Source organism: Gadus chalcogrammus, chromosome 9 (genome assembly GCF_026213295.1).
Source record: "Gadus chalcogrammus isolate NIFS_2021 chromosome 9, NIFS_Gcha_1.0, whole genome shotgun sequence".
Taxonomy (NCBI): Eukaryota; Metazoa; Chordata; class Actinopteri; order Gadiformes; family Gadidae; genus Gadus; species Gadus chalcogrammus.
The window spans coordinates 18,936,481-18,960,692 of NC_079420.1; the positions used below are offsets into that span (position 1 = coordinate 18,936,481).

A 24,212-nucleotide genomic window follows, 5' to 3' on the forward strand; every position below is an offset into this window, starting at 1 on the left:
CTGATGTCACAACCTGAACTGGAGTGAAAGAGAAGATGGACTTTAATGGTTCTCTAGCTCCATCAAGTGGAGGATATTGATGATACAACCATTTCGTGTGTGACTCATGCATTATGCATTCGTTACACAATGTTAAATTCCAAGTTAGCATTTCGCCTTGAATGCTTTTGTCAGTATAATTGTTGCTACCCATAGGCTACTCTCATTACTTCTCATCTACGTCTTCATATGTAGGTATCCCGAACATGTGCATTTGTATGTATTTTAAGTTTTGTTACACCAGGATTGATTTCATTTTAAACAAAGCTTTATAACAATAACGATAATAACTAATTATAATAATATTTCAACTTAAAATGCCATTTTAATTGGGACTTATATACTGTGGATAGTCTTTCATAAACAGGAAAGTCTTCAAGCCATTTCAACAGTCCATGGTTTGGTTCTCTAAGGTGCTCAGGGAGTGAGTGCCATGAACAATGTGCGTCAGGCAGAAGCCCCGTGTCTCCCATGCTAACCAGATTCAGGCCCGGCCCTTGGCATAGGTGGTAACTATGAATGCCAGGGGCGCGGTCCGTCCATAGAGGTGCCTTTGGATTTTATTATCTTACCTTTACTATATTTACTAATTCTAATAAAAGTTTTACTAACATGTAGCAGAGAGTAAGCAGAGAGGAGATGAGGTGACCGGGAGGATGAGATTATGTGAGGGTGCTTCAGGCCTCCCATAAGGATACCAACGGCACTGTTTAGAGGTACTGCAGCTTCTTAAGGTTGTGGTCAGGGTTCCCAAGTGCGTTGCAGTTGTCCAGCCAAGAGGAGACAGAAGCACGGAGGATCTCCTTGCGTCTCACAAAAGTTTTTTGCACTGTTCCTGAGGTGCAGAAGGAGGTTTCACATGTGTATGATGTGGTTTTTGTAGGATGGGGGGGGGGGCAGTTTTATGCCAAGGTTAGAGAACGAGGGGAAGGTCTTGTCCGGCGAAGGGTGAGGTGGAGGGCTGGATCTGCTCGGGGGTTGCCATTGATGAGGGCTTCGGTTTTACCACTGTTGAGTTGCAGCGGGTTGTTTTTCATCCAGGCCCTTATCTCCTCTAGGCAGGAGGTGAGACAGGTGTAGGCAGCAGAGGGTGAAGCTGCAGTTTTAAAGCTCGGTGTTCATTTTATTGCCTGGAACATTGTCTGTGTAATCTATTTGATGTGTCTAGTCCATAAAAAAGGGTTGCACTGTATTTACTTTAAAAGAAACATCCACCTTACACATCATATAATACAGAGGCAAGGCCTGGTTTGTGTAAATCAACTAATGATTAATATCGTATTTATCGATAATCAACAATACGATCGAAATTGCAGCAAACATTCACGCAATCACAAATGTTGCCCCAAATTAACTAAGTAGGAAGGACCTCTCCCATGTTTAATAGTGATAGGCCTTAATCACAGAGGTGTAGGACTGGGGCGAATACAGGTGTATTTCATGAGGTTAATTATGGGCACTCGCATTCTGTCAGACCCATAATTAACTTAACGAGCTACACTGTGTTTTACCCCTGCTATTACACATCTGTGGAAGTAGAGGCTTATATTGATTCCCAGTTCCTCTAACCTTTATAGGCCCAAAGCGATAAGGTCTTCAGACCACACCAACATAATATTGTAGGGCATGAGCATAACAATTTAAAATGTGCCAAATGTGCACCCTATCATATCATGTCATATGGGTTGTTACATGATAAACATAAGATTAGAAAAGTATTGTTGGAAATACAACATTCTTGCTATGTGCTACCTGCTCTACCCTAAGCTTTGGGGGGTTAATAATTCAGTAATTGGCCCACAAATTACAATTCAGCATGTTCAATGTTCCAAACCCTACATTATGAGACCTAGAAAAGGGCGAATGCAGCAGCCATGTGTGATTAATACCCAAGTTCCTTTCCTTGCTAGTTCTCACTACTTAGACTTTGGAGAACCCCCTGAGGTATCTATCAGTCCTGTCAGCCTATGTCCCTTCATATTCTCTGCCTCGTGTGACACTGAAAGATCTAACGTCATCTTTGTACGGTCTAAGTTCAGCAGATGAACATGAAGTCTTTAATAGATACATATGCTTGCATGTGACAGCAATGTAAAAGCAGTAAAGTCATGTTGTTAAAAACGTTCCCTCTTGTTTGGTAGCTAAAACCTTACATCAGCACTACTGCTACGTGGTTCTCATAACAGCTGCACCTCCAGTCACCAGTGCGTCAAGCTCCTGAAGTTTTCAGATGACACCACGCTCATCGGGCTCATCTCTGGTGGAGATGAGTCTGCCTACAGGTGGGAGATTGACCACCTGGTGACTTGGTGTGGCCAAAACAACTTAGAGCTCAATGCTCTAAAGACAGTGGAGATTGGTGTGGACTTCAGGAGGAACGCAGCCCCACCCTCCCCCATCACCTTGTGTGACTCCCCAGTCAACACCGCGGAGTCCTTCCGCTGCCTGGGCACAGTCATCAGCCAGGACCTCAAGTGGCAGCAGAACGTCAGCTGCATCACCAAAAAGGCACAGCAGAGGATGTACTTGCTGCGGCAGCTGAAAAAGTTCAACCTGCCAAAGGCCATGATGGTGCACTTCTACACCTCCATCATAGAGTCCATCCTCACCTCCTCCATCACCATCTGGTACACTGCTGCTACCGTCAAAGACAGGAGCAGACTGCAGCGTATCATCTGATATGCTGAAAAGGTGATCGGCTGCAACCTGCCGTCCCTCCAGGACCTGCATGCCTCCAGGACGCTGAGGCGTGCAGGGAAGATCATGTTGGACCCCTCCCGACCCGGACATATATTCTTTGAAACACTCCCCTCCGGTAAGAGGTTGAGGTCTGTCAAGACCAAAACCGTCCGCCACAAAAACAGTTTCTTCCCGTCTGCAACCGGCCTCCTCAACAACGGCCCCGGACCCCCACCGACACTGGCACGCACACTACCCCCCCTTCCCCCATCAACACCCACAGTCATCTGCCTATGATGACAAGTTTTGCACTACTTTCATCATCACGCACAATTGTACATATATTCTTATCTTATCTTATTATCTTATTACGTTGCATATGTATATGTGTATAGAGTATCTCTATTTATTTTTTTATTTTTTTTATTTACTCTTATCTTTTTCAGTACTTATTATTCAGTACTTGCTTATTGTTTATTGTTTACTCTTTAGTCTTTATTGTTTGTTAAGATCGTGCGCAACGAATACGAATACCAAGACAAATTCCTAATATGTGTAAATGTACTTGGCAATAAACCTTTTCTGTTTCTGATTCTGATTCTGATATCTCATTGGGACGGTCGTGGGTTCTATTCATCATGTTTGCTTTTGTCACTAAGTAACATGCTTCTTAAATTAGGGTTAGGGTAACCTAACCTAACCCTAACCCTATAAAGACGGTGCTGAATTAAACACCATGAAAAATAAAATAGTAAAAGGACTCTACCCTACGAGTTGAGCGATGTCACATGAAATTCAAATCCTTATGTAACGGTTTTATTCGCTACAGAGACCCAGAAGCTGAGAGAGTTCAAGACATGAGGTAAAGTTCAAAGCAAAATTCTTTACTGAGAAGCTATGCAGATAACACAGGTAAGTATAAATAAAACTAAGTAGCACATCCACGTAATAAACCAATATTCCAGTGGCGATAAATAGGTGAAATACTAGACTAGAAAAGAGGACGTAATGCTGAAAAGTTGATGTTCACACTGGGAAAAACAAAGACAATTTGGCAAGGGAACAAAGAAAACAGGGAGGTTATATGGAAGGTTGTGTGGAAAAAACGAGGGGAGCAGAACACAGAGGAGGACTACTAGGAAAACAGAAAAGATAGGACGTGAACCTCTTAATGTTAGCATTCATGGAAGTCACTGTAGCTTTCCCACATCACATCTACCATCCGTCCTACCTCCATGAATGAACAAAGTCTGGCATGGCCTCTACTCAAGCTAAAGTGTTATTTTTTCATCAAATGGGGATAAATGTGTCAAATGTGTCATACCTTGATGGCAGATTATTATCAATGAAAATCCACACAGCTTAGTCACTGTAACTAAAATGAAGTAAGTTATTTGAAACTGATGCAAAATGTGTGGCCTATACTCAATTTCAATTTGTGTGTTCATATTCATTTCATTTGAGAGAAGCATTTGCTTCATTTGGGGGAATGGAGGGGAGGGGTAAAACCACATTTATAGACAAAAGGTTCATTATGCTTCTGATAGTTCCAGCAGGTCATATGAATGTGTGCAAATGTACCTTTTACTTTGCTGATTTACCACGAAACAGACGTGTGGTAACTAATATACACAATTATATTTAATTTGAGTACTGCAAACCAATCTGCTTGTTAGCAGTGTTAAATATTTATATAATTAGGGTAATAATTATCAGCAATAACAATTAATCAAAATTAGCATACAGGAAGAGGTGGTGTGGATGGGGGCCTGGTGTAAAGACAACACACCAGACAGAACTACTGAGCTGATTGGTGAACAGCTCAACTGTGGAGACTGTTAGGAGCACCGAGTTTCTTGGAATGCACATTGCAGAAGACCTCACCTTGTCCCTTCTGCTTAGCTAAGGGAGAAAATAAACACTTTTTTCAACTATAGAGGGCATGCATGCCTTCACACTCCATCCTCCCCCCCTTATATATCAGTAAATCAATACCTGGTAGGGAAACTGCAAGATGTAATAGTGACAAAAAGTTAACGCATTATGATCTCAAATGTGTGTTTATATATTATCCCCTACCCCCTCCTATCCATCGCACCCCACCTGTCAACCTATTCCTGCCTCTCCTTCTTTACTCTTGTCTGCAAAACTTGCACTTTGTTGCTGCAGTGTGGATGTTGCTGCAGAGGACCATTTTGAACTCTGCATCTTGTGTCTTGTACATCTCGGTGGCAGTTTGACCCATGGACCTAAGGGATATACACGGTTTTCTAGCTAGCATTGAAAGTTGCAATACTCCTCAAAGTGCTCTTGTTGTTTGTTGTGTTCCCCATGACCCTAAATGATGATGCCACCATGGAGCTGCCATACAGAGCCCCTCACACCATATGGTTTGGGCATGGGCCAGAGTCGAAACATCTTTGCCCATTCCTTGACCATGTCTTGACTGTGATTGAAAAGGTGAGGAGCGGGTTCCACATCAAATTCACCTCTTCCTGTGGCACGTCGCAATTGTAGGCCTATGCCACCAAGTGACCCAGCCTCTCTGCCAGCTGCTTCAGCTGTATGCCAGCCTCTTTATGACCTCTGACTTTCATGTTTGATATTTTAGTATACCAAACGGACGATGGGGACTTTTAAGTTTGAGATTCTCAGCCACTAGATCGGAAATCAAGCTACCTCAGACACAGTATTTTGTCAACAAGGTTAATTAGTAAATCTAACTGATCACTCAAGTATAGGCCTATTTATATAGGCAAGAGTAGTGCGTAGTGCCAGTTTAGTTCTTGACACACAAGACATAATCAACCGCTCACAAAAACGACTTATAATCTTTTATGACAGACCTGCTGCCTCTCCCCCTGCTCCTTAAATCAATCACCCTCACAGAGCTTTTTACGCAATTTTCACGGCAAATATTCCAGGCAGGCAGAAAAACAGAAGCGGGCAAAGCCACCAGGGCTACAAGCTTTGATGGGACCATTAGGTGTTTTTATTGGTTTAAAGTGTCCCTCAATCTGTTCTCTTCTGTGTAAGAGGTGGCTTGGGTTATCCGGCCTTCGGATGTCTCACCAGAGACAGTTCAGTGAGCTGTGCGGATGCCCGGCTCACTGAACTGAACCTTCCATAGCGTATCTTAAGGTGCCCAACAGAGAGCCATTAAGGACCTGGTTCAGGCACCGGTTGTGCCCCAGCCGCTGCCCCCGTGCTCCACGCCAGGTATGAAGATCGTGAGGAGACACAGCATCAGTAGGAAAACGCAGAGGACCACCAGAGGCGCAACTTCTTTGAGGTTGTTGTCCTGTTGACTTCTGAGAGGACCCGCAGGGTTAACCAACCCAGTTGGCATTGGCTGATCTAGGTGGACTGCAGTAGGTAAACAGTCTACCTCTATCTGTAGCCCCCCCCCCCACCAGAGTTGTGATTGACCTCGACACAGACGGAATTGACAATGAACGCCTGTGTCTGACAGATGGGTGGAATTTTTTATTCTGTTTTGCAGGCACGCAAGAGTTCTGCTGAATTACCCATCAGTTGGTTGACAAAGTTATCCACCATTGAGGACATACTGGCAGCACAGGGACGAGGCACTCAATCCCTCTTCAGTGAGATTGATAGGCATCTTTGGCTGTATTTGACAGTGCCCGTGTCAAGAGCAAGAGCTAAGCGGAGCTTTTCCAGCCTCTGTTGTATGAAAAACGATCTTCGCTGTACAATGTCAGAATGACGCCTAAAACACCTCCTCTTCCTCCACGTCCACAAAGATTTGAATGATGGCCTAGAACTTGGAGAAGAGTCTTAGGTGAATATAACATTACTTTTAGCAGCCTTTTGTTGATAATATTAAAGTGTCAAAGGTTCCCCCGTTGATATTTTTGTTTGAATGTTGATGACTAAAATCATTGTTAACTTTTGTTTCGTCCCATTTCAAGTGTGCAGGCATTCATTTTTGTTTGTTTAGTTTCACTTGTTGAAAGAAAGCTCTAATAAACGGCTTATGTTATTTTTAAACCAAAACAGAGAGTATCCATACATTTCGTTATTGACTTTATTCTTTTGATTCATTCATACAAATCATTTTCAGGGCCTTGAAACATAGTTAATGAAAGAGTATGTGTCCTGACGCACTGCTGACCTCACATTGCTTGCTTTTTTTACTGGCAGCAATGCAAATGGTCCTGTTGTATTAGCTAATTAAACTAGCTAAAAAAAGCTAAGCACCAGCGTTTCCAGACTGGATCGTACAGCGCCTTAGAATTAACGTATTTTGAGGAACATGATCACACACAATTCATAACCAAGAGAAGATATAGATGGAAATGTTAAGTAATATTTAGTCAAGTAATATCTATCAAGACAAACTACTTTTTTACCCTGGCTACAAATCTAGCCACATTGTTAAAAAATAAAATAAAACTATGCTGATGTGGTGACGCCAGGACTTGGCAATCATAGCTGATAGTTGATTGCAAGGCAGCCATAGCTGAGTTGTCACAGCCAAGTTGTAAAAAATGTAATGATACAACTCACATTTTTTTCGTGCGTCTGCTGTCATGCATCAAAATGATTGATTGGCTCTAAACGACATGTTTCATGCAACAACTGAGGTGTGTCGTTAGAGCAAAGGACTTGGCCATATAAAAGTATGTCACCATGGATGGAATCGTCGTATCACACCACAATTGATGGAATCACTGGAGCCCCCCCCACCCCCCCCCTTGCTGTTGCAGGACAGAATGGACTCATCATGTTCAAAGGCAAAAGGCTCCGGGGAGACCTTTTAAGAGCCTACCTGCCTCCATCCCACTTCACATGTGCTGCTACTCGTCGGGCACAGCCGCCATATGCACCATTCGATTATTGAGGGCCAGGTCTGAACCCGCAACACAGTGTCACTCCGAGTTCGTAAAAAATCGACGGTTTTGGCGTTAACTGCTGACGCAAAGGGTGTCCTTGTGTGTCTTAATTCGACGCAGGGGCTTTTCAACTCCCTTTCAAATCCCTCCACGGCGATATCTGACGCCCAGGGAAAGCGCTCCCGCAAATCTTTTTTTCTCATCCGATTGTTTATTTGATTTGTCCCTGAAACGGGGTAGGGTTAGGGTACTAGTGGTTAGGGTTAGGGTAGTAGTGGTTAGGGTACTAGTGGTTAGGGTTAGGGTAGTAGCGGTTAGGGTTAGGGTAGTAGTGGTTAGGGTTAAGGTAGTAGTGTTTAGGGTTAGAGTTAGGGTAGAAGTGGTTAGGGTAGGGTAGTAGTGGTTAGGGTTAGGGTAGAAGTGGTTATGGTTAGGGATAGGTTAGAAGTGGTTAGGGTTAAGGTTACGCACAGTTGGAACAACAGAGAATGGTGGACAGTGGCTCTAGAGGACACTATCGCTGACTCTGCTCTCAAAGGCCAAGAGTGCAGCAACAACACAAAATGCACGAGCAGGCCACAGGCGCAGTGGAATCCATCCACTAGCCAACTCGCTACGCCGCTGGTGCTATTTCGGAAAGATAAAGGGCCCTAGGTTAAAATGACTTCATCAAGGAGCATTAAGTGTGGGCAAGCTCTCCCCTCGAATGTAAAAATTAGCAATTGCGCTTTCTTCTTTTGGAATCATTGTGGGTCGTCGTCAGTACGTAGTTTGTTGTGAATCGCCATACAGGCACTTTACACAAGAATCTCTTATCCCGTAATTGTTAATGTTCTCGGCTATGTTTGCTCATGCTAAAAGCAGAATCGACACAATTAGGTTACAAAAATGTGCCTTGGTGAAGGCAGGTTATTTAATCACCCAGACTGGAAAGGTTCGTTTTCAGCTTTGCCAACCAGCTGTGTGCTAGAAAACCCCTTTGAGCATTGCCTTGCGATCTCAAGTTTTGAATTTCTCACTCGCACAACTGTTATTTTCACAGTGCACTGAGACAGAGTATAATGCCAATATATCTACCTATTAATCAAACATGGTGAAACACCACTGATTCTGGCGCAGCTTTCATAAACTAATTTGCTTTCTATTCATGACTGCTGTGTTGTGTGCTAGAACAGTTGGATGAGCTGAGGTTTTCCATTGCCAGCTGTGCAAAGATGCAAAAAGATCGAATGAACCACTACTCAGAACTCAACGCTCAGGAAGGTAACCCATTCGGCCAAGACATAGCCTCAGATGGAGACACCACAAAGAAAGCTGTGTGAAGTTTCTCCAAGTCTGCGAGCATGCCCAGTGGCAATTAAATACAGAACGGAGACTTATAAATTGTTCTACTCATAGTTTGTTTATGCGCTTAATGGTGTTTGACAAATAACTTCAAGCGGAATTATTTAATCTAACATAAATTTCAAAAGAAATAGTAGGTCTTATTAAGAAGTATTTTTGTTTTAACTAGGCAAGAACCGAATTAATTGAGATACTGAATTCATGAAGACCATTTAAAGATTTTAATTAAGATTAAGAAAAGTAACATCTCAATCCATGTTTGCGTAATCAGATTTGGCAATTGTGTCAAATATTCGTTCAATATTTACTGAGATTTTAAAAAGTTTAAACACACAGTAATGTAGACAAATCTGTAGATGCGTACGTTCTTTAGGTCGATGGAGTTAACGCACACGTTGCTACAGCGCCAACATAGTACCGCCTCCTGTCACTCACAAGTGCAGAGCCTCCGTGACCGATATTGGTAGAAAAATAAAACGGCAGGAGTGTCGTTCAGAAGTACTTTGGCTTTGAGGCTAATTACCCCAGAAAGTCCAAAGACGCACACCCATATGCAAGAACAAGGTTTTGTGTTTCATAGCTTTGGACATGCACAGCAATAGCGATATTTTTCACGAAATTGGACCTACACAAACTATACATTATATGAAAGCTGATTCTCCACTTAGTCCAACAGTCCACACCATATCATCTGTGACTAAACGCAACGAGGTAATAAGCAATCAAGAATAAACTTACACTTTACCTTTCACAATCAAAAATGATGTCTTACCTTTGTTGTTTTGGTCCTCAAAGTTGAGTTTGATGGCATAGAACCACCACAAACAGATAATCCAATGTCTGGGTCCAATTTAGCAACTAAACATGGTGTTTACAATCAATGATTAAGAGCAGGGTACTGAGGCAATTGGTATTTGCCTTCAATCAAAACACATGTCCTCCATCGCCATCTGGTGGCTAGATGCTGTATTTGGCCGTGTTTGGCTCGGTGTCATTCAATTGTATTTGCCCTGAATGTTCTATAGAGGGGTCAAGTATCAAAATTGTACAATGGGTTTCTCAAGATATCTACCTGTTTGTGTCTCATAGCACTATAGGGCTACCAACTGATGATGACTAACTGACAATTATTTCAGGTATCTTCCAAATATGCTATGTTTTAGCTCTATTCACTCTAACCAAGTAGTATTCACAATCTTTCTTATGGCACCAAGATTACATATTATAGCCCTTGCAGTTGTGGAGGTATACTCTATTTACTTTGGGTATGTTATTTTGGAAACATTGTTATTTAGCTGAATGGATTATTTGCGTTCTGATGGTATGCTAGTGTGTCGGTCTTGCAAAACACTGTCCGTGGTTCTAATAATGATTGTGTGTTCCTTTTCGTCTTTGGGTCCTAGGCTGTAGGCCCTATGTGGGGAGCGGATGGCGGGGGGCCCAGCGAAAGATTGCACCAGGGGTAGCGGCGCGCTGCTACGCTACACCACTGTATCATGATCAATCATATATTTGACATGCATTATTTCTCTGCACAAGTGAACGATCCGATTTCGAATGATACAAAATCCCCAAATCCGAATTTTGCATCACTTTGATTTGTATAATCTGAAGGCGAGAAGTTTGAATAGTAGTAAAACATAAAAGATCATTCACTCATTTTAAAATACTTTAAAATACCCCTATAGAGGGCGATATGCAGATTTGATTGCTGCCATCTCCCATCTTAGTAAGAAGGGAAGAGTTTAAATAATAGGCCTATGCTGCTCGATATTGCTATTTAAAATGTATGCGTATATTAAACTAGCAATTCGATTTAAAAAATGACATTGAGTTGTCCCAAATTATCATATGCAGACATATTTTTTGGGGTTGTTTTGGTACAAATCAACTTTTGTGGCATATCGGCTCTTTGTATGATGTCTAGTATTTACTTCAGATTTGATTTAAAAAAAAAAACATCACGAGGATGTCAGAAATGCATCAGTTGTTTTGTTGGTGTATTGTATTGAGTTGACATGTTTCAGAAGTCCAAATTGCAAAAAGTACTCACATTAACCGAATCCAGCAGTATAGGTGATAGGTATAGGAAAATTATTCCTGTTGTCCTCTCATTTTAATTATTTGATTAATAACAATTTAATTCAGAATTTCTAGAGACTGTGGAACTTCTTGGAATTCAAAAATAAATGCAATGCACCGTGGATGCACAGTCGTGTACTGTCACTTGACAAGTGGCCATGTACAGCCTTTGGGTCTGACCTATTTGATTCAGTCTCCGCCGGTTCTGACAGCGTGACGTCGTTCAGGGTGGCGCCCCCTCCGCCTCTCCTCCCTCCATCTCTCCGCCCTTGGAGGCGTTTCAAAGCTCAGCTAGGCTGCTCTGGAAGTGGTTCAATATATCGCTACGGTATAACTAGTTATTTGACACAACGACACGCACAGGTAAACTATTTTATACTAACAAGTATCTGTTTTCGTCTAGGTTATAGTTCTATGTGCTCTGCGTCACCTTATGTGTGTTGTCTGCTGCGTCGCCAGGCCTGCTTGTGTTGTTACGGTGCAATACTGGCTAACAGCATCTCAGTAGCCAGCGCCGTCTAGCCTTCGAAACATACGGGTTGTTGTTAACAATACGATCTAATTGTGTACAACCGTGGTTTCCCATGCTGACCCTGCTATATGCACATGACTCGATAGCGGCCAGATACATCTTGAGGTGGATTTGTGTTTCTATTGAGGCCTCTGATCTGTCTTCCCTAGAATGGAGGACTATAGAGAGCAGCGACGGCTTGCTAATGTTAGCTAACGTACGGGTAACTAACCCGCTAACTAACCAGCTAACTTGAGTCATGCCACTAGTGTTGCTTATAAACGATGGTCTTGCTCTTGCGGTGCAACCACATTGTTGATTCGTATGACAAGCTTGATCATGTTTATTTACCGTTCGAGAAGAACGGGTTGTTAGCCAGCAGTGGGAACAAGATTTGAGCATTGACAGCAAACGCTAATAATCGGTTCGTTTCCATTAAAATGATTGTCCAGGTCCTTTAACCAAGTATTGATGTTTAATGTGATTCTACTTTGAGTCGATGACGTTAAAGCTTGCGCAATGGTATAGTTTTTTTGTTATAATATTTTGTTTTGAAACCCAGAGCCACATATGATGCATTGGTTAGACATGGCAAGTTGGTATTAAAGATTTAGGCCATTTATGTGTGATAGTGCATTACACGTTGCATTCGTTCTAATACTGTACTTGGCTTGGGATAAGGACGTTGTCTTGTTTACCAGAACATGATGGATGATGAATAAGAGCCGAGCATGTGCCACTCCTCTGAAAATACATTAAAACTCCATCACATGCTTTTTCTTAAGTGGGAGGGAGAGAAACCGGAACTCTTGCCTCTGAGTGCAATATTGTCAAGACGCACTTTATGACCAGCCATGCAACTTGTTTATTTTATAAATTTGACAATTATACCTGTTTGAATCATCACTTCATCTTTTACTCTACCATCGCATACTGATGATTGTGAAACGTACGTACGGGGCAGATTCAGTTTGTATTCAAATGTGCCCCCAGGGCATGTGCAATCCAGTGTCTACTTTTGCACCCAACACCAAAGCATCATATGACACTAAAGTACTTGTTATGAAGTTGGTATTCTGTCTGTTCTCATTTGTAAATTCCATCTAACATGGTGATTATCTTTTTAGCTATATGGTAATGAAATATAAGGAAGTTGTCATTTACTTATTTGGGATGGGTTTGGTTTTTGTTACTTCTACTCATTGGTTATTGCAAATAATACTCAAATGTACCCCTCAAAGTCCTTGTGCCGAGCCGCATGCATATTATATGGTTCATGCAGATTTTAATTGGTGAGGCCAATATTGTGCTTATCTTATAAACTTTTGCAATCCTTTTGATGCAGATGACCGACAACACCTGTACATAATTGTTGACATTCTTCTTTTATTTTTCCAGTTGAGTACCTTCTAAGGAGGCCCGCCCACTAGAGGCCACCATGGGGGACGATAGTGAGTGGATGAAGCTTCCTGTCGACCAGAAATGTGAACACAAGGTGAATGACTTGTCGCTATTGCGCTTCAATCACTTCACTTGTTCTGAGCAGATGTTCGTAGGCTTCAAAAGTGTGCTTGACGTTGGTACCTTATCTCTTGAGACTTAACATATTTTCGCGTCATCCCTGCAGTTTATGATGTGCTGTTGTATAGCATTCTTTTTTTTTAAATGTTAAAGGACCATACTAAAAAGCTGTATTTAGCCTTGTGCCCATTACTTGGGATTCTCCTGTGTCTTCAACAAGCGTCTCTACAGGTATCATTAGGCATAGTATAGAATATAGAATATCTTCATGTAATTTGCTACTATAGATATGGTAATGTCCCAGCAGCTGTATGCTCATATAGTTGGTCTTTATCATTCCAATCTCCTGAACATAGCATCAAACCAAAATATGTACAGATAATTAGCTTGCTCCAATAACTCAATCTCGTCTTCTATTTGGGTCACTTTTCCAGTTAGACTTTGAACTCTGTCTATCTGCCTCCTAAAAAGAAAGCAGAATGGTTAGGCTTAAGGCTATCAAACTTGTCTGGTTCTTCCACCCAAACCCTCCCCTTCCGTAACTGATTTTCTCGCTCTCTGCTAAACAGGTCTGGAAAGCCCGTCTGAGCGGCTATGAAGAAGCCCTGAAACTCTTTCAGAGGATAGAGGATGAAAAAAGTCCAGAATGGGGAAAATACCTTGGCCTGATCAAGAAGTTTGTCACAGACTCCAATGTTGTGGCTCAACTGAAGGGCCTGGAGACAGCCTTGGCCTTTGTGATGAATGCCCACATAGCCGGAAAGTAAGTCATTGCTATTTAAATAAAGCAACCATACAGTTTGAGAGAATGTCAAACCTTGACCAATATGATCGTCTGTGTTAGAGTTTGAGGTTGTTTAGACCACATGCTCCAAAATGTGTTCATACTGGGGCTTACCTGTACAGGAATCTTTGGCCTTGGATCCACCAAATATCTAATTTTTATTACAATTTGAGAACAGTTTACATTTACATTTCTATGTTAATCATATCTTCCTCCATCGTTCCTCAATGTCTCAAACCTACTTGTGGTCAAATGACAAGGACATTTCATTTAAGCGTGCAATCCTATTTTAAAAAGATATTTTGGCGATCCCATGATCCACTTGCTCCTGCTGCGACACATTTGCGTGTTATGATCCGTAGTTTGAAAACCACAGGGATAGACGACACTGCTGCCATTTGTTTCCATACGACAATAGGGAGACACCGAATGAAATGCAGGAATGACGTAAACGTTCAATGACTCATTTTGGGAAGCTCACTTCGGCCTCTGCTCCATTGCAGCGGAGTAACCCGATGCTCGGCTGAGTGTTACTCGCGCCGGGAGTTTGTGTGTATCACATTCTGCCGATAATGTACACGTGTAGTGTGCTGTTAATGGACTGCTAGTCAATGGGTGTATGGATTTGTTTTTTCTTAAGGATACATGACTTAAGATAGTCAGGTGTGTGTTGGGTTAATCAAAGTAAGGATTTAGATTGTTGGCAAATTAACTGGAACATGCTAAGCCTATGGACTTCCATCTGCAGTCGAAGGAGGTATACGACAACCAATAGTCAGAGGATTCGGTTTTATTTTAATCAGTGGACATTAATATAACGAGGCAGTACGACTATTTCTCTCCATTAGAGGTCAAGCACATTGCAACAGTTAATTCATATATCTATTGTTTACTTACATCAACTCTAAGCAGAAATGACAATCAGCTGGAATTGTGAACTGTGCAGGCTGAATGCCTTATTTTTTATTATAGTTTTCTTAAATGCATTTTCAACTTATCGAGACTTTGATGCTGATCATTATTTCACAATAATTAGGAAAAAAACTAAGCTTGTTTAACAAACTAAAGGCCCTTCCCACATGCAGCCCTCCCATTCAATATTCAGGAACATTTCCTGCACGTGTGAATGGGAGCAGGGGCTGTTTTTATGTGAAATCTGCACCACCAATTTGCCTGCTCAAGACCTAGTAACTTCCCGGAACACTGTGGTATGGCTGTGTTGTTAAATAAGGCAGTAACATTGCCAGGAGAAGCCAGTAAAGGTTACATCTGTGTGACGTAAGATGCTTTCAAGTGGTGTGAGGGAACCAATCAAAAACATATTTGCATTGGCGACTTGTTTATCTTAACGCGTCAATGCTTTTCCGGTGATTCAAAACTGATATCAATTCAGCTTCTTTTGTTGGAAAAAAAGCTCCTATTTTAAGATATGACCGGAAACTGGACAGATGCCAAAATGATTGAGCTCTTCTCAATCCGCAAGTTTAATGGTGGCACCCAAATGTTTGGCATTACCTCCATCTGCTGGACTGTCGCTTGGCCCGTCTAATCCAGCATTGCTGTGCCAAGGGTGAAAGGGTGCAAGGCGGCGATGTTCCAGATCGTGGCTGAATGTGAAAAACCACTAGCTGTGCCCGAAAGTTGATCCCAGTGATTTACCAGGGACTATGTGTGAGAGAGGCTCAGCTTACTAAGGAATGAACCGTCTGTTGTCCCCTTCTGCTGCAGGACAACGGGCGAGGTGACGTCCGGAGTGATCACCAAGGTGTTCAACCAACCCAAGGCGCGGGCAAAAGAGCTGGGCTTAGAGATCTGCCTGATGTACATAGAGATCGAGAAGGCTGAAGTGGTCCAGGACGAGCTGCTGAAAGGGCTGGAGAACAAGAACCCAAAGGTGGTCGTGGCCTGCCTTGAGGCCCTCCGGAAGGCCCTCAGGTCAGTAGGGCCTCTCTAGGGTCTCCATGGGACGGAAGGGGAACTTATAGGGATTCTTCACTCTTCGTTTAGTGTCCAGTTGGATTAACGATCAGGCAGTGCTGTTTATATTACAGTATATCATTTCATGGAAGGCAGGTTGCTCATTTGTCCTGATTTATCTTTTGCCTTCTTCCCACAGTGAGTTTGGATCAAAGATTGTGACCTTAAAGCCAGTGGTGAAAGTGTTGCCGAAGCAGTTTGAATCCAGGGAGAAGGCGGTGAGAGACGAAGCAAAGCTCCTGGCCATAGAGATATTCAGGTGGATCAGAGATGCTTTGAGACCCCCGCTGCAGGGTATCAACTCTGTCCAGGTAAATGACTCTCCCGTGGACAGGCCTTCGATTTGGTATGGTATTTACCTCATGAGCCTATAAATGTGTTTGCCCTTTGTCGTATGTTCCGCTAGTTGAAGGATCTGGAGGAGGAGTGGGTGAAGGTGCCGACAGCCGCGCCCAAACAGACCAGGTTTCTCCGCTCACAGCAAGACCTGAAGGCCAAGTTTGAGCAGCACCAGGCCAATAAAGGAGATGAAGTTGACGGTAACACTCCAGAATCACAAAGCATGCTAGGCCAAGAACCAAATCTCTTCTCTTTGCTTTTGTGGAAAGGGTGATCTTAAGCGATGTGAACATGCAATGCGTAATGAAGCAGTTGTTTGCGTTTCGACCCAAAAGAACTGCAGATGAAATGCATCTCCTTTTCCATTACGTCTGCATTTCGTCTTCTGTGGTTGAAACAAGCTATTTCTACAGAGGCATATGATGATTCATATGCCAGGATCAGTAGTTAATATTTGTGTTGACTCTTCCACTCTTCTGCCCTCAGGGGAGGAAGAGGAGGACACGGTGGTGGTGGTGGATCCCTATGAGCTGCTGGAGGCGGTGGATATCCTCGCCAAGCTCCCAAAGGACTTCTACGAGAAGATAGTAAGCATGCCCCACTGAGTCCAAACTATACCCAGTGATAGAGGAGCTAGCTGGGGGGGGAAGAGGCGGAGTTGAGTTAATAGAATATTGTTTTTCAGCAAGGGCTTGTATGATGTACGCCTGATGTTCTTGCCAGAATTCCGTATCGTATTGTTTTCTATTTATGTGTTGTTTGTGGGGGCTAACAATGTGTGCGTGTCTGACTTTCTGCAGGAAGCCAAGAAGTGGCAGGAGAGGAAGGAAACCCTGGAGGCTGTGGAGACGCTGGCTAAAAATCCGAAACTAGAGGCTGGAGACTATGGAGACCTGGTCAGAGCGCTGAAGAAGGTTAGAGATTAGGATTATTAGTCTGTGAGGCTAATGCTGCACTGCTGTGTGATGCATTGATTTAACATGATTATATAAGCCTTATACATAGGATTTGATGTAGTTATTGATATATGTGGGTGGTGCAATGGCTACATTTATGTGTGGGGTCGATGGGACTGCCTGGGATCTAGGACCCAGTCAATTTGATGTATGTATACATGTTTGTATGTATGTACGTAGGTCTTCCTTAATGTTTAACCTGTCTATATTTTACTGATAGTCAAACTGGTGTCCAACACCCATGTATTGATGAGGTATATTTGATATAATTGATAGCTTATATAAAATTCTGCTAGCTTCTGTAGCACATTGGTAGTTTGAACTCCCTAGTCTTGTGTTCCAGGTTGTGGGGAAAGATGCCAACGTTATGCTAGTGACCCTGGCCGCTAAATGCCTGGCTGGTCTGGCCTCTGGACTCAGGAAGAAGTTTGGAACTTATGCCACACTTGTAAGTTTAACCAACTGCATGAATTATTTCTATCCATGTTGTGGATTATCATTTGCTTTGTTAAAAACCCTTTTAGGGTAAAATTGTGAAATGAATGAATGCACCTTTAATTTGTTCCAGTATTTGCACAAGCTCAACAAGCCAATGGAAAGAAAACATGAGTTGGCTTGTCTGGAGTTAATTGCATTGACCAGACCTTATACCATAATTTACCAATAAGACTTAAAGCAGGCCTTTTTCATTTCATTGACCTCAGATATTCAATAACTCTTCTCTGTTCTTCTCTTTTCTGCACTGCTTGGTGTGTGGTCGCAGGTGATGTCGACTATTCTTGAGAAGTTCAAGGAGAAGAAACCTCAGGTTGTGCAGGCCTTGCAGGAGGCCATCGACGCCATCTTCCTCACTGTGAGTACGAAATGCCAAGAAATCATCTGATGCAAAGTTTCAGAGGGAATTTATTAGATTTATGTTTGGAGAATATTGTTAAAACATTTCCATTAGGATGTTTGTCATTGAGAGATAAAGCATAGTAGCTAGTAGCTAACGCACCAAAACCTTTCCAATAGTCAATTATGCTAGCCAATGTGACAGACATGCGGTTCCGCAGAATTACCATGACTGCACAAAACGTTTCCCTGTATTTTAATATTTCCATGACCCTCGGGGCAGGATAGCTTCTTGTTTTCAGGATGCTGAACTCCCTGAAGAAATGCTCTGGTGTCCATATTCTAACTCTAGCCGTCCTTGAGCTAGAGCTCAAAGCCCCCCTGCGGCTGCTCCTTAATGACAGGGATCTGAATTCAGTGGAGGTCACTTTGGATAAACTAAGCATAGAATTATGTAAGATCTATTTAAATTTGAATATCAAGTATTAAATACTGTCCCACAACGGAATACACATCAATTTGATGACAAATAATGAGATCATCCATCGGCTTGAGGGATTTTCTGAATACCTTTTTTATAATAATAACTTGAATAACAAATGATAATTAATTATGTAGGGATGCAACCGTGTACTTTTTATAATTTCATCTCTGATTTTTGTCTTGTTTCCATGTGTGTCCAATGACAATTTTAAAATAAAATACAACCAAAATGATAATGCAAACATATGCCCTCCTAGACCACCCTGCAGAACCTGTCAGAGGACATCTTGGGCGTGATGGACAACAAGAATCCCTCCATCAAGCAGCAGGCCTCCCTCTTCCTGGCCCGTGCCTTCAGACACTGCACCCAGGCCACCCTGTCCAAAAGCGTCCTCAAGCCCTTCTGTGCAGCCCTCCTTAAGGTCGGTGCCTCCTGCCTTTTCCTCTGTGGTCTCTTCATGGCTGGAGGTGAGCGCTCCCTGAACTAAGGATTCACTGTGGCCTTGTCCTTTTAACCTTCTCGCAGCAAGTGAATGACTCGGCCCTGGAGGTTCGAGACGCCGCTTTTGAGGCCTTGGGGACAGCCATGAAGGTGATCGGGGAGAAGGCCGTCAACCCCTTCCTGGCCGATCTGGATAAGCTCAAACTGGATAAGGTGAGAAGGGAGAGAGGGAGGGTGTTAGGAAGGAATCTAGTGAATATACCACAGTTGGCTGAAACTGTAGAAAAAATCGTAAACAACATGGAAACAGGTCAAGCAAATATATACACCGAAGGGATATCAACAAGACTGGACCCCTTTTTTATTTTTTATTACTACTTTTGCCTGATGGCTAAGATCCTCCCCTTATTCCCATGGTTACAGATAAAGGAATGTGCAGATAAAGTGGAACTCCCCGGGGCTAAACGCGGGGCGAGCGGAGGAGACAAGAAGCCTGCCGCTAAAGCCCCTCCCCCAAGTGAAGCCCCATCCAAGTCCTCAGGCCCGCCCAAGAAGACACCTGCAGCCGCGGCCAGCAAGGTAAACAATAAAATCAAACACATTTCCTTTAAGATTGGATGTATGTGTTCATCAATTCCTGCATGTTTATATGTTGTGTTCAATTGGCACACTGCTGTAATAAGATGGTGGCATGCCTGAAGATGAGTTCTCTTTGTTGTTCTCTTGTCCGTAGCCTTCCGCAGGTCCTTCTAAGAAGGGCAAGCCAACCGCCGCGTCTGGGGCTAAGGCTAAGAAAGGGGTCGAGGCCAAAGATATTATAGAAACCGAACTGGCGGTGAGTTACAAGGGCCGGTTCCGCGCCAGAGTTTCCCCCTCCCTTCGTCATCGTCAAGTGTTTTTATGTTGGTTGCCTGACCTGCTGTCTGGCTGCTGTGGTCGTTTCAGATCGAGGTTTGTGAGCAGAGGGCAGCGCTAGTACTTCCTGCGTCCTGTCTGGAGCATCTAGATTCGGCCAACTGGAAGGAGAGGCTGGCCAGCATGGAGGAGTTCCAAAAGGTAACTTGTTCTCCCTGCTTATTGCACTGTGTTGGATGCCATTCAAACTATTTAAATATTTCTAACTCTCTATTGCATACTCCACACTGGGTCTGTCTTAGCCTGGCACCCTAATGTTATTAGCTCTTAAGAGAATTTAATTGGGCCGCTTCCAATTCACTTTGCATCTCAAATTGTTCATAAGTGGTTATCCCTTCGTGACAATTTCCATATCCGACAGCTCATCACGCAGATAACCATCTGTGCTGCAGATCCTATTAGATTAGGCATTCTCCTTTCTGCTTGGATATGCAGAGCATATTATTCAATGCATTTGTCAGCTTATTGCCTTGAGTGGAATGAGAACCCGTTGATTGACTGAATCACTGACTGTTGGTGGATGGTCTGTCTTGCTGTGCAGGCTGTCGAGACCATGGATAAGATAGAAATGCCCTGCCAAGCCTTGGTTAGGATGCTTGCCAAGAAGCCTGGGTGGAAGGAGACCAACTTCCAGGTAACCGTTGCTATGGTGTTCAGTTTGAAACAAAACGCTTTTGTATGCTGCTTGTAAGTATATCCGACCTCTCCGCCTGTCGTTGTCCTTCAAATGAAAGCAATCTTGTATAAAAAGGGTACGGCAAGGGAACGGCTATTGACGAGAGAGAAAAGGCTGCACGCTCACTTCCACCCCCATCATTGTAATCCTTCTTTTGTAGTCCAAACTAGTCGCTCAGAGATGTTATGAGTTATTTGATTGTGAGCCATCTAAGCTCCCGGTGTGACGGCCCTGCCCCCCCCCCCCCCCCCCCCCCCCCCTCCTCCTCCACACGTGTAGGTGATGCAGATGAAGCTCCGCGTGGTGGCCATCATCGCCCAGAGAGGGCAGTTCTCCAAGACCTCCGCCTCGGTGGTCCTGGAGTGCCTGGTGGACAAGGTGGGAGACGTCAAGTGCGGCGGGAACGCAAAGGAGGGTCTGACAGCCATCGGGGAGTCCTGCTCACTGCCCTGGACTGCTGAACAGGTGAGGCTTACGGTGTCTCGTGGTGTCTTAGGATGACCCGCTTACGGTGTCTTAGGATGACCCGATTTTCTCGTGGCTGTTCAGTGTAAATCCTGTTTTACTTTCTCGACGATCTGAACATGAAAAAACGACGTGTGTTAAATTGATTGAGGTTCTTGTCTGCCGTGGATAGAAGACCTCTACATTGATTCACCACATGCCCCCACGCTCCACTGCCCCTCTGCTTAGACTTTCCACTCTCAAGACGGGAGTCTTTCCGAGTAGTTAAGGATGAATTCCATTGCGAATGTGAAAAAGGCAATCAATCAATCAATGTGTCAAAAAGGAGCAAAAAATAAACCACCCCTGTCCCACTCGGTGCTGTAGACTTAGAAATATTGAATATGTATGAGGTATGACATTTATCATTCTGTGTGTGTTCCCAGTTGGTATCATTGGCTTTTGCTCAGAAGAACCCCAAGAACCAGTCCGAGTCTCTTAACTGGCTGGCCAACGCCATGAAGGAGTTTGGCTTCGCTGGGTGAGTGGGGCTCATCCCACCATGGGGAGGGTTAGCTCTAAGATGAATGGCTGAATTGGTTTCATAATTCTCAGAAGCATATACAAGTATCTGTTATGTTTGTTCACGATTTATAATTTAGTTTATTCAGAGCAGAGTCAACCCTGCCCATGTCCATTTAAACCACTTGTAAAGGGGGTACATATCTACGTATAAACATGCGTGTGCATAAGCATTCATGACAATAATGAATACCTTGTTCTTGGGACCTGGTACATGATGTCATCTGCCCTAATGATACCGTCCCTCCTCTCTAGGATCAACGTGAAAGCCTTCATCAACAACGTGAAGATCGCGCTGGGAGCCACCAACCCTGCCGTGCGGATCTCGGCCATCGCCCTGCTGGGGGTGATGTACCTCTACATGGGCGCCCCCCTGCGCATGTTCTTTGAGGACGAGAAGCCCGCCCTGCTCTCGCAGATAGACGCAGAGTTCGAGAAGGTTGGCCTTTTTTTCTCATGCCGTTAACGTCTTGTGGGATTGTTTGGAAATGTCTGCCATCCTTTCAATCCATGATGCATTTCTTTTCTTTTAAAGAAACATTTGAAATAGCCCCATGAGGCCAGCCAGGGGGGAGAAGTGACTAGGTTGAAGGAAAAACTGGTTTATTTGTGCAGATTATCTGTACTTCATCACAATTTTTCAACAGTTTTTCCTAACTGAAAACGTGCACACATCATTTTCTTTCTAAAAGGAAACTAGGTAAATGAAAAGATAACTTGAAGCTGAATGTATCTCAACTGAAGTCAAGTAAGAAGACTGATTATCTTTGTTGTACAACCTGTTCCAGATTCACATATTATATTTCAGCTGTGCTTCCAATGTGATAATGTATTCAAAAGAGACTCTCACTGAAGTGGATAAATAAATACTACATGTCCTAACAGATGCAGGGCCAGTCGCCCCCCGCAGCCACCCGGGGCACCAGGAAGTCTGGGCCCGAGGCTGATGGGGACGATGGGGACGAACCAGAGGAGGATGCGGCGGGACCACCAGACATCATGGATCTCCTCCCCCGAACAGACATCAGGTCAGCCCCTCTCCTCTCCTATTAGACCCAGCTGGTCCACATCAGGCTCACCGAACTGAACTGATCTTTATCATTGTGTGTCAATTAAAATCATTGAATACTTTTTATTTCTTACCTTAAGCGAAACAATGGCAATCGACCGTGTTTCACATTGACTGATGATTGATTCTTTCAGCGATAAGATCAACTGTGACCTGGTGTCTAAGATCGGGGATAAGAACTGGAAGATCAGGAAGGAGGGTCTGGATGAGGCGGCGGCCATCATTTCGGAAGCCAAGTTCATCACGGCCAACATCGGAGATCTGTCCCTGGCCCTCAAGGGACGTCTCAATGACTCCAACAAGATACTGGTTAGTAGGGCCGCAGATGTGGATTATACATTCATGATACTCTGGTCACCACGAGCGGTTCTTTGATTCAGGATTCCCTCCGTGCAAGATATTGGCAGTGGTTGATTCTCAAACTTGGGTACGGGTTCCCCTAGGGGAACTTTAAAGGATTGCAGGGGGTCCTTGGAACCATTTAAAATGTTGAAAATGAACCTAAATTAAATATGTAGAAGCTGAATATTGCCTTGAAGAAATTAAGTCTGAGAAATTGGAATATTATGAATGAAGCACAAGCCAATGTTTCTCACTAAACTAAAGTGTTTGCACCCCAAATTTAAAGGATAATTAAAAGGATTGATCTTTCAACCTGGACCCTATATTCCCGTGATTTTTACATAATTTGACAGTATTGAGTGAGAGTGTTTCAGTCTTGCTCTTATATCTCGGGAGAGTTGAAGATTTGCAGGATGAGAACGTGGTGGATATTATGAGTTGGAGAGTTAGAGAGCGTAATCGCATTCGTCCCTTGAGGATGGGAAAATAAGGTCCCGGTTGAAAATAATCTTCATGTTTACACCAAATAACATCCTAACATTATTTATAACAGTTGTAACTTTTTTTGTGCTTGAAATAAATAACTTGGAATATATTTTTTGGATTATTGCAAGAGTATGAACTTCATAAACCCAATTTTAAAGATAGAAACATTAGCACGTGACCTTGTATCAATTATGGATACAAGGTGACGTGCACATTGCCCTGTGTCTACTGAAATCCCAAGGCTAGTGGTGCCGCTGACATCAATATAACTTGTGTTTTCGGCTTTTGTCTCAGGTGCTGCAGACCCTGACTATGCTGCAGCAGCTGGCCACTGCCATGGGCCCCGGCCTGAAACAACATATTAAACCCCTAGGGATCCCCATCATCACTGTGCTGGGAGACAGCAAGGTACATCTTGGATCCAGCTTCGTCGAACCAGCATGGTTTTGTGACACTTTTCAACATGTGTATGAATATCATCATATGAAACAGTTGGAAAAATAACCTTTTCCACAAGTTGCATCTAGACTTGAGGCAGAGGGTAACCCCTGCAGTGCTAGACCAGGTCTTTCTTCAATGCCTCCATCACGGCTTATTAACCCCTCCTCCCCACACGTTGCTCTAGGCCAATGTGAGGGCTGCTGCCTTGGCAACGCTGCAGGCGTGGGTGGAGCAGACTGGAATGAAGGATTGGCTTGAGGGAGACGACATGTCAGAGGAGCTGAAGAGAGAAAACCCCTTTCTCCGCCAGGAGGTACACACACGTACACACACGTATACACACGTACCCACACAAACGCACGTACGTACACACACACTCCCACCCTCCACCAACTTGGTATTTTCAGCAT

The 24,212-nt window shown here is 43.5% G+C and overlaps 2 protein-coding genes across 4 annotated transcripts in view; one reads left to right on the plus strand and one right to left on the minus strand.

Annotated features, from left to right (window-relative positions):
- Window positions 1–9,783, minus strand: part of LOC130388969 (NT-3 growth factor receptor-like) — a 181,235-nt gene extending 171,452 nt beyond the window's left edge. For both annotated transcript variants that reach the window (XM_056598604.1, XM_056598603.1), the window contains exon 1: window positions 9,691–9,783. The gene's annotated coding sequence lies outside the window, so the exon portion shown is untranslated. The remainder of the gene's footprint in view (window positions 1–9,690) is intronic.
- A 1,480-nt stretch (window positions 9,784–11,263) lies between these two features.
- Window positions 11,264–24,212, plus strand: part of ckap5 (cytoskeleton associated protein 5) — a 29,822-nt gene continuing 16,873 nt past the window's right edge. For both annotated transcript variants that reach the window (XM_056598587.1, XM_056598588.1), the window contains exons 1-23: window positions 11,264–11,363; window positions 12,910–13,006; window positions 13,602–13,795; window positions 15,545–15,751; window positions 15,933–16,104; window positions 16,200–16,332; window positions 16,619–16,719; window positions 16,933–17,046; window positions 17,432–17,536; window positions 17,852–17,941; window positions 18,663–18,827; window positions 18,932–19,060; window positions 19,271–19,426; window positions 19,581–19,682; window positions 19,793–19,903; window positions 20,304–20,396; window positions 20,718–20,903; window positions 21,329–21,423; window positions 21,720–21,903; window positions 22,350–22,492; window positions 22,668–22,842; window positions 23,656–23,769; window positions 23,987–24,115. In XM_056598587.1, coding sequence (XP_056454562.1) covers window positions 12,950–13,006; window positions 13,602–13,795; window positions 15,545–15,751; window positions 15,933–16,104; window positions 16,200–16,332; window positions 16,619–16,719; window positions 16,933–17,046; window positions 17,432–17,536; window positions 17,852–17,941; window positions 18,663–18,827; window positions 18,932–19,060; window positions 19,271–19,426; window positions 19,581–19,682; window positions 19,793–19,903; window positions 20,304–20,396; window positions 20,718–20,903; window positions 21,329–21,423; window positions 21,720–21,903; window positions 22,350–22,492; window positions 22,668–22,842; window positions 23,656–23,769; window positions 23,987–24,115 — 2,955 coding nt within the window. In that variant the 5' untranslated portion in view covers window positions 11,264–11,363; window positions 12,910–12,949. The remainder of the gene's footprint in view (window positions 11,364–12,909; window positions 13,007–13,601; window positions 13,796–15,544; window positions 15,752–15,932; window positions 16,105–16,199; window positions 16,333–16,618; window positions 16,720–16,932; window positions 17,047–17,431; window positions 17,537–17,851; window positions 17,942–18,662; window positions 18,828–18,931; window positions 19,061–19,270; window positions 19,427–19,580; window positions 19,683–19,792; window positions 19,904–20,303; window positions 20,397–20,717; window positions 20,904–21,328; window positions 21,424–21,719; window positions 21,904–22,349; window positions 22,493–22,667; window positions 22,843–23,655; window positions 23,770–23,986; window positions 24,116–24,212) is intronic.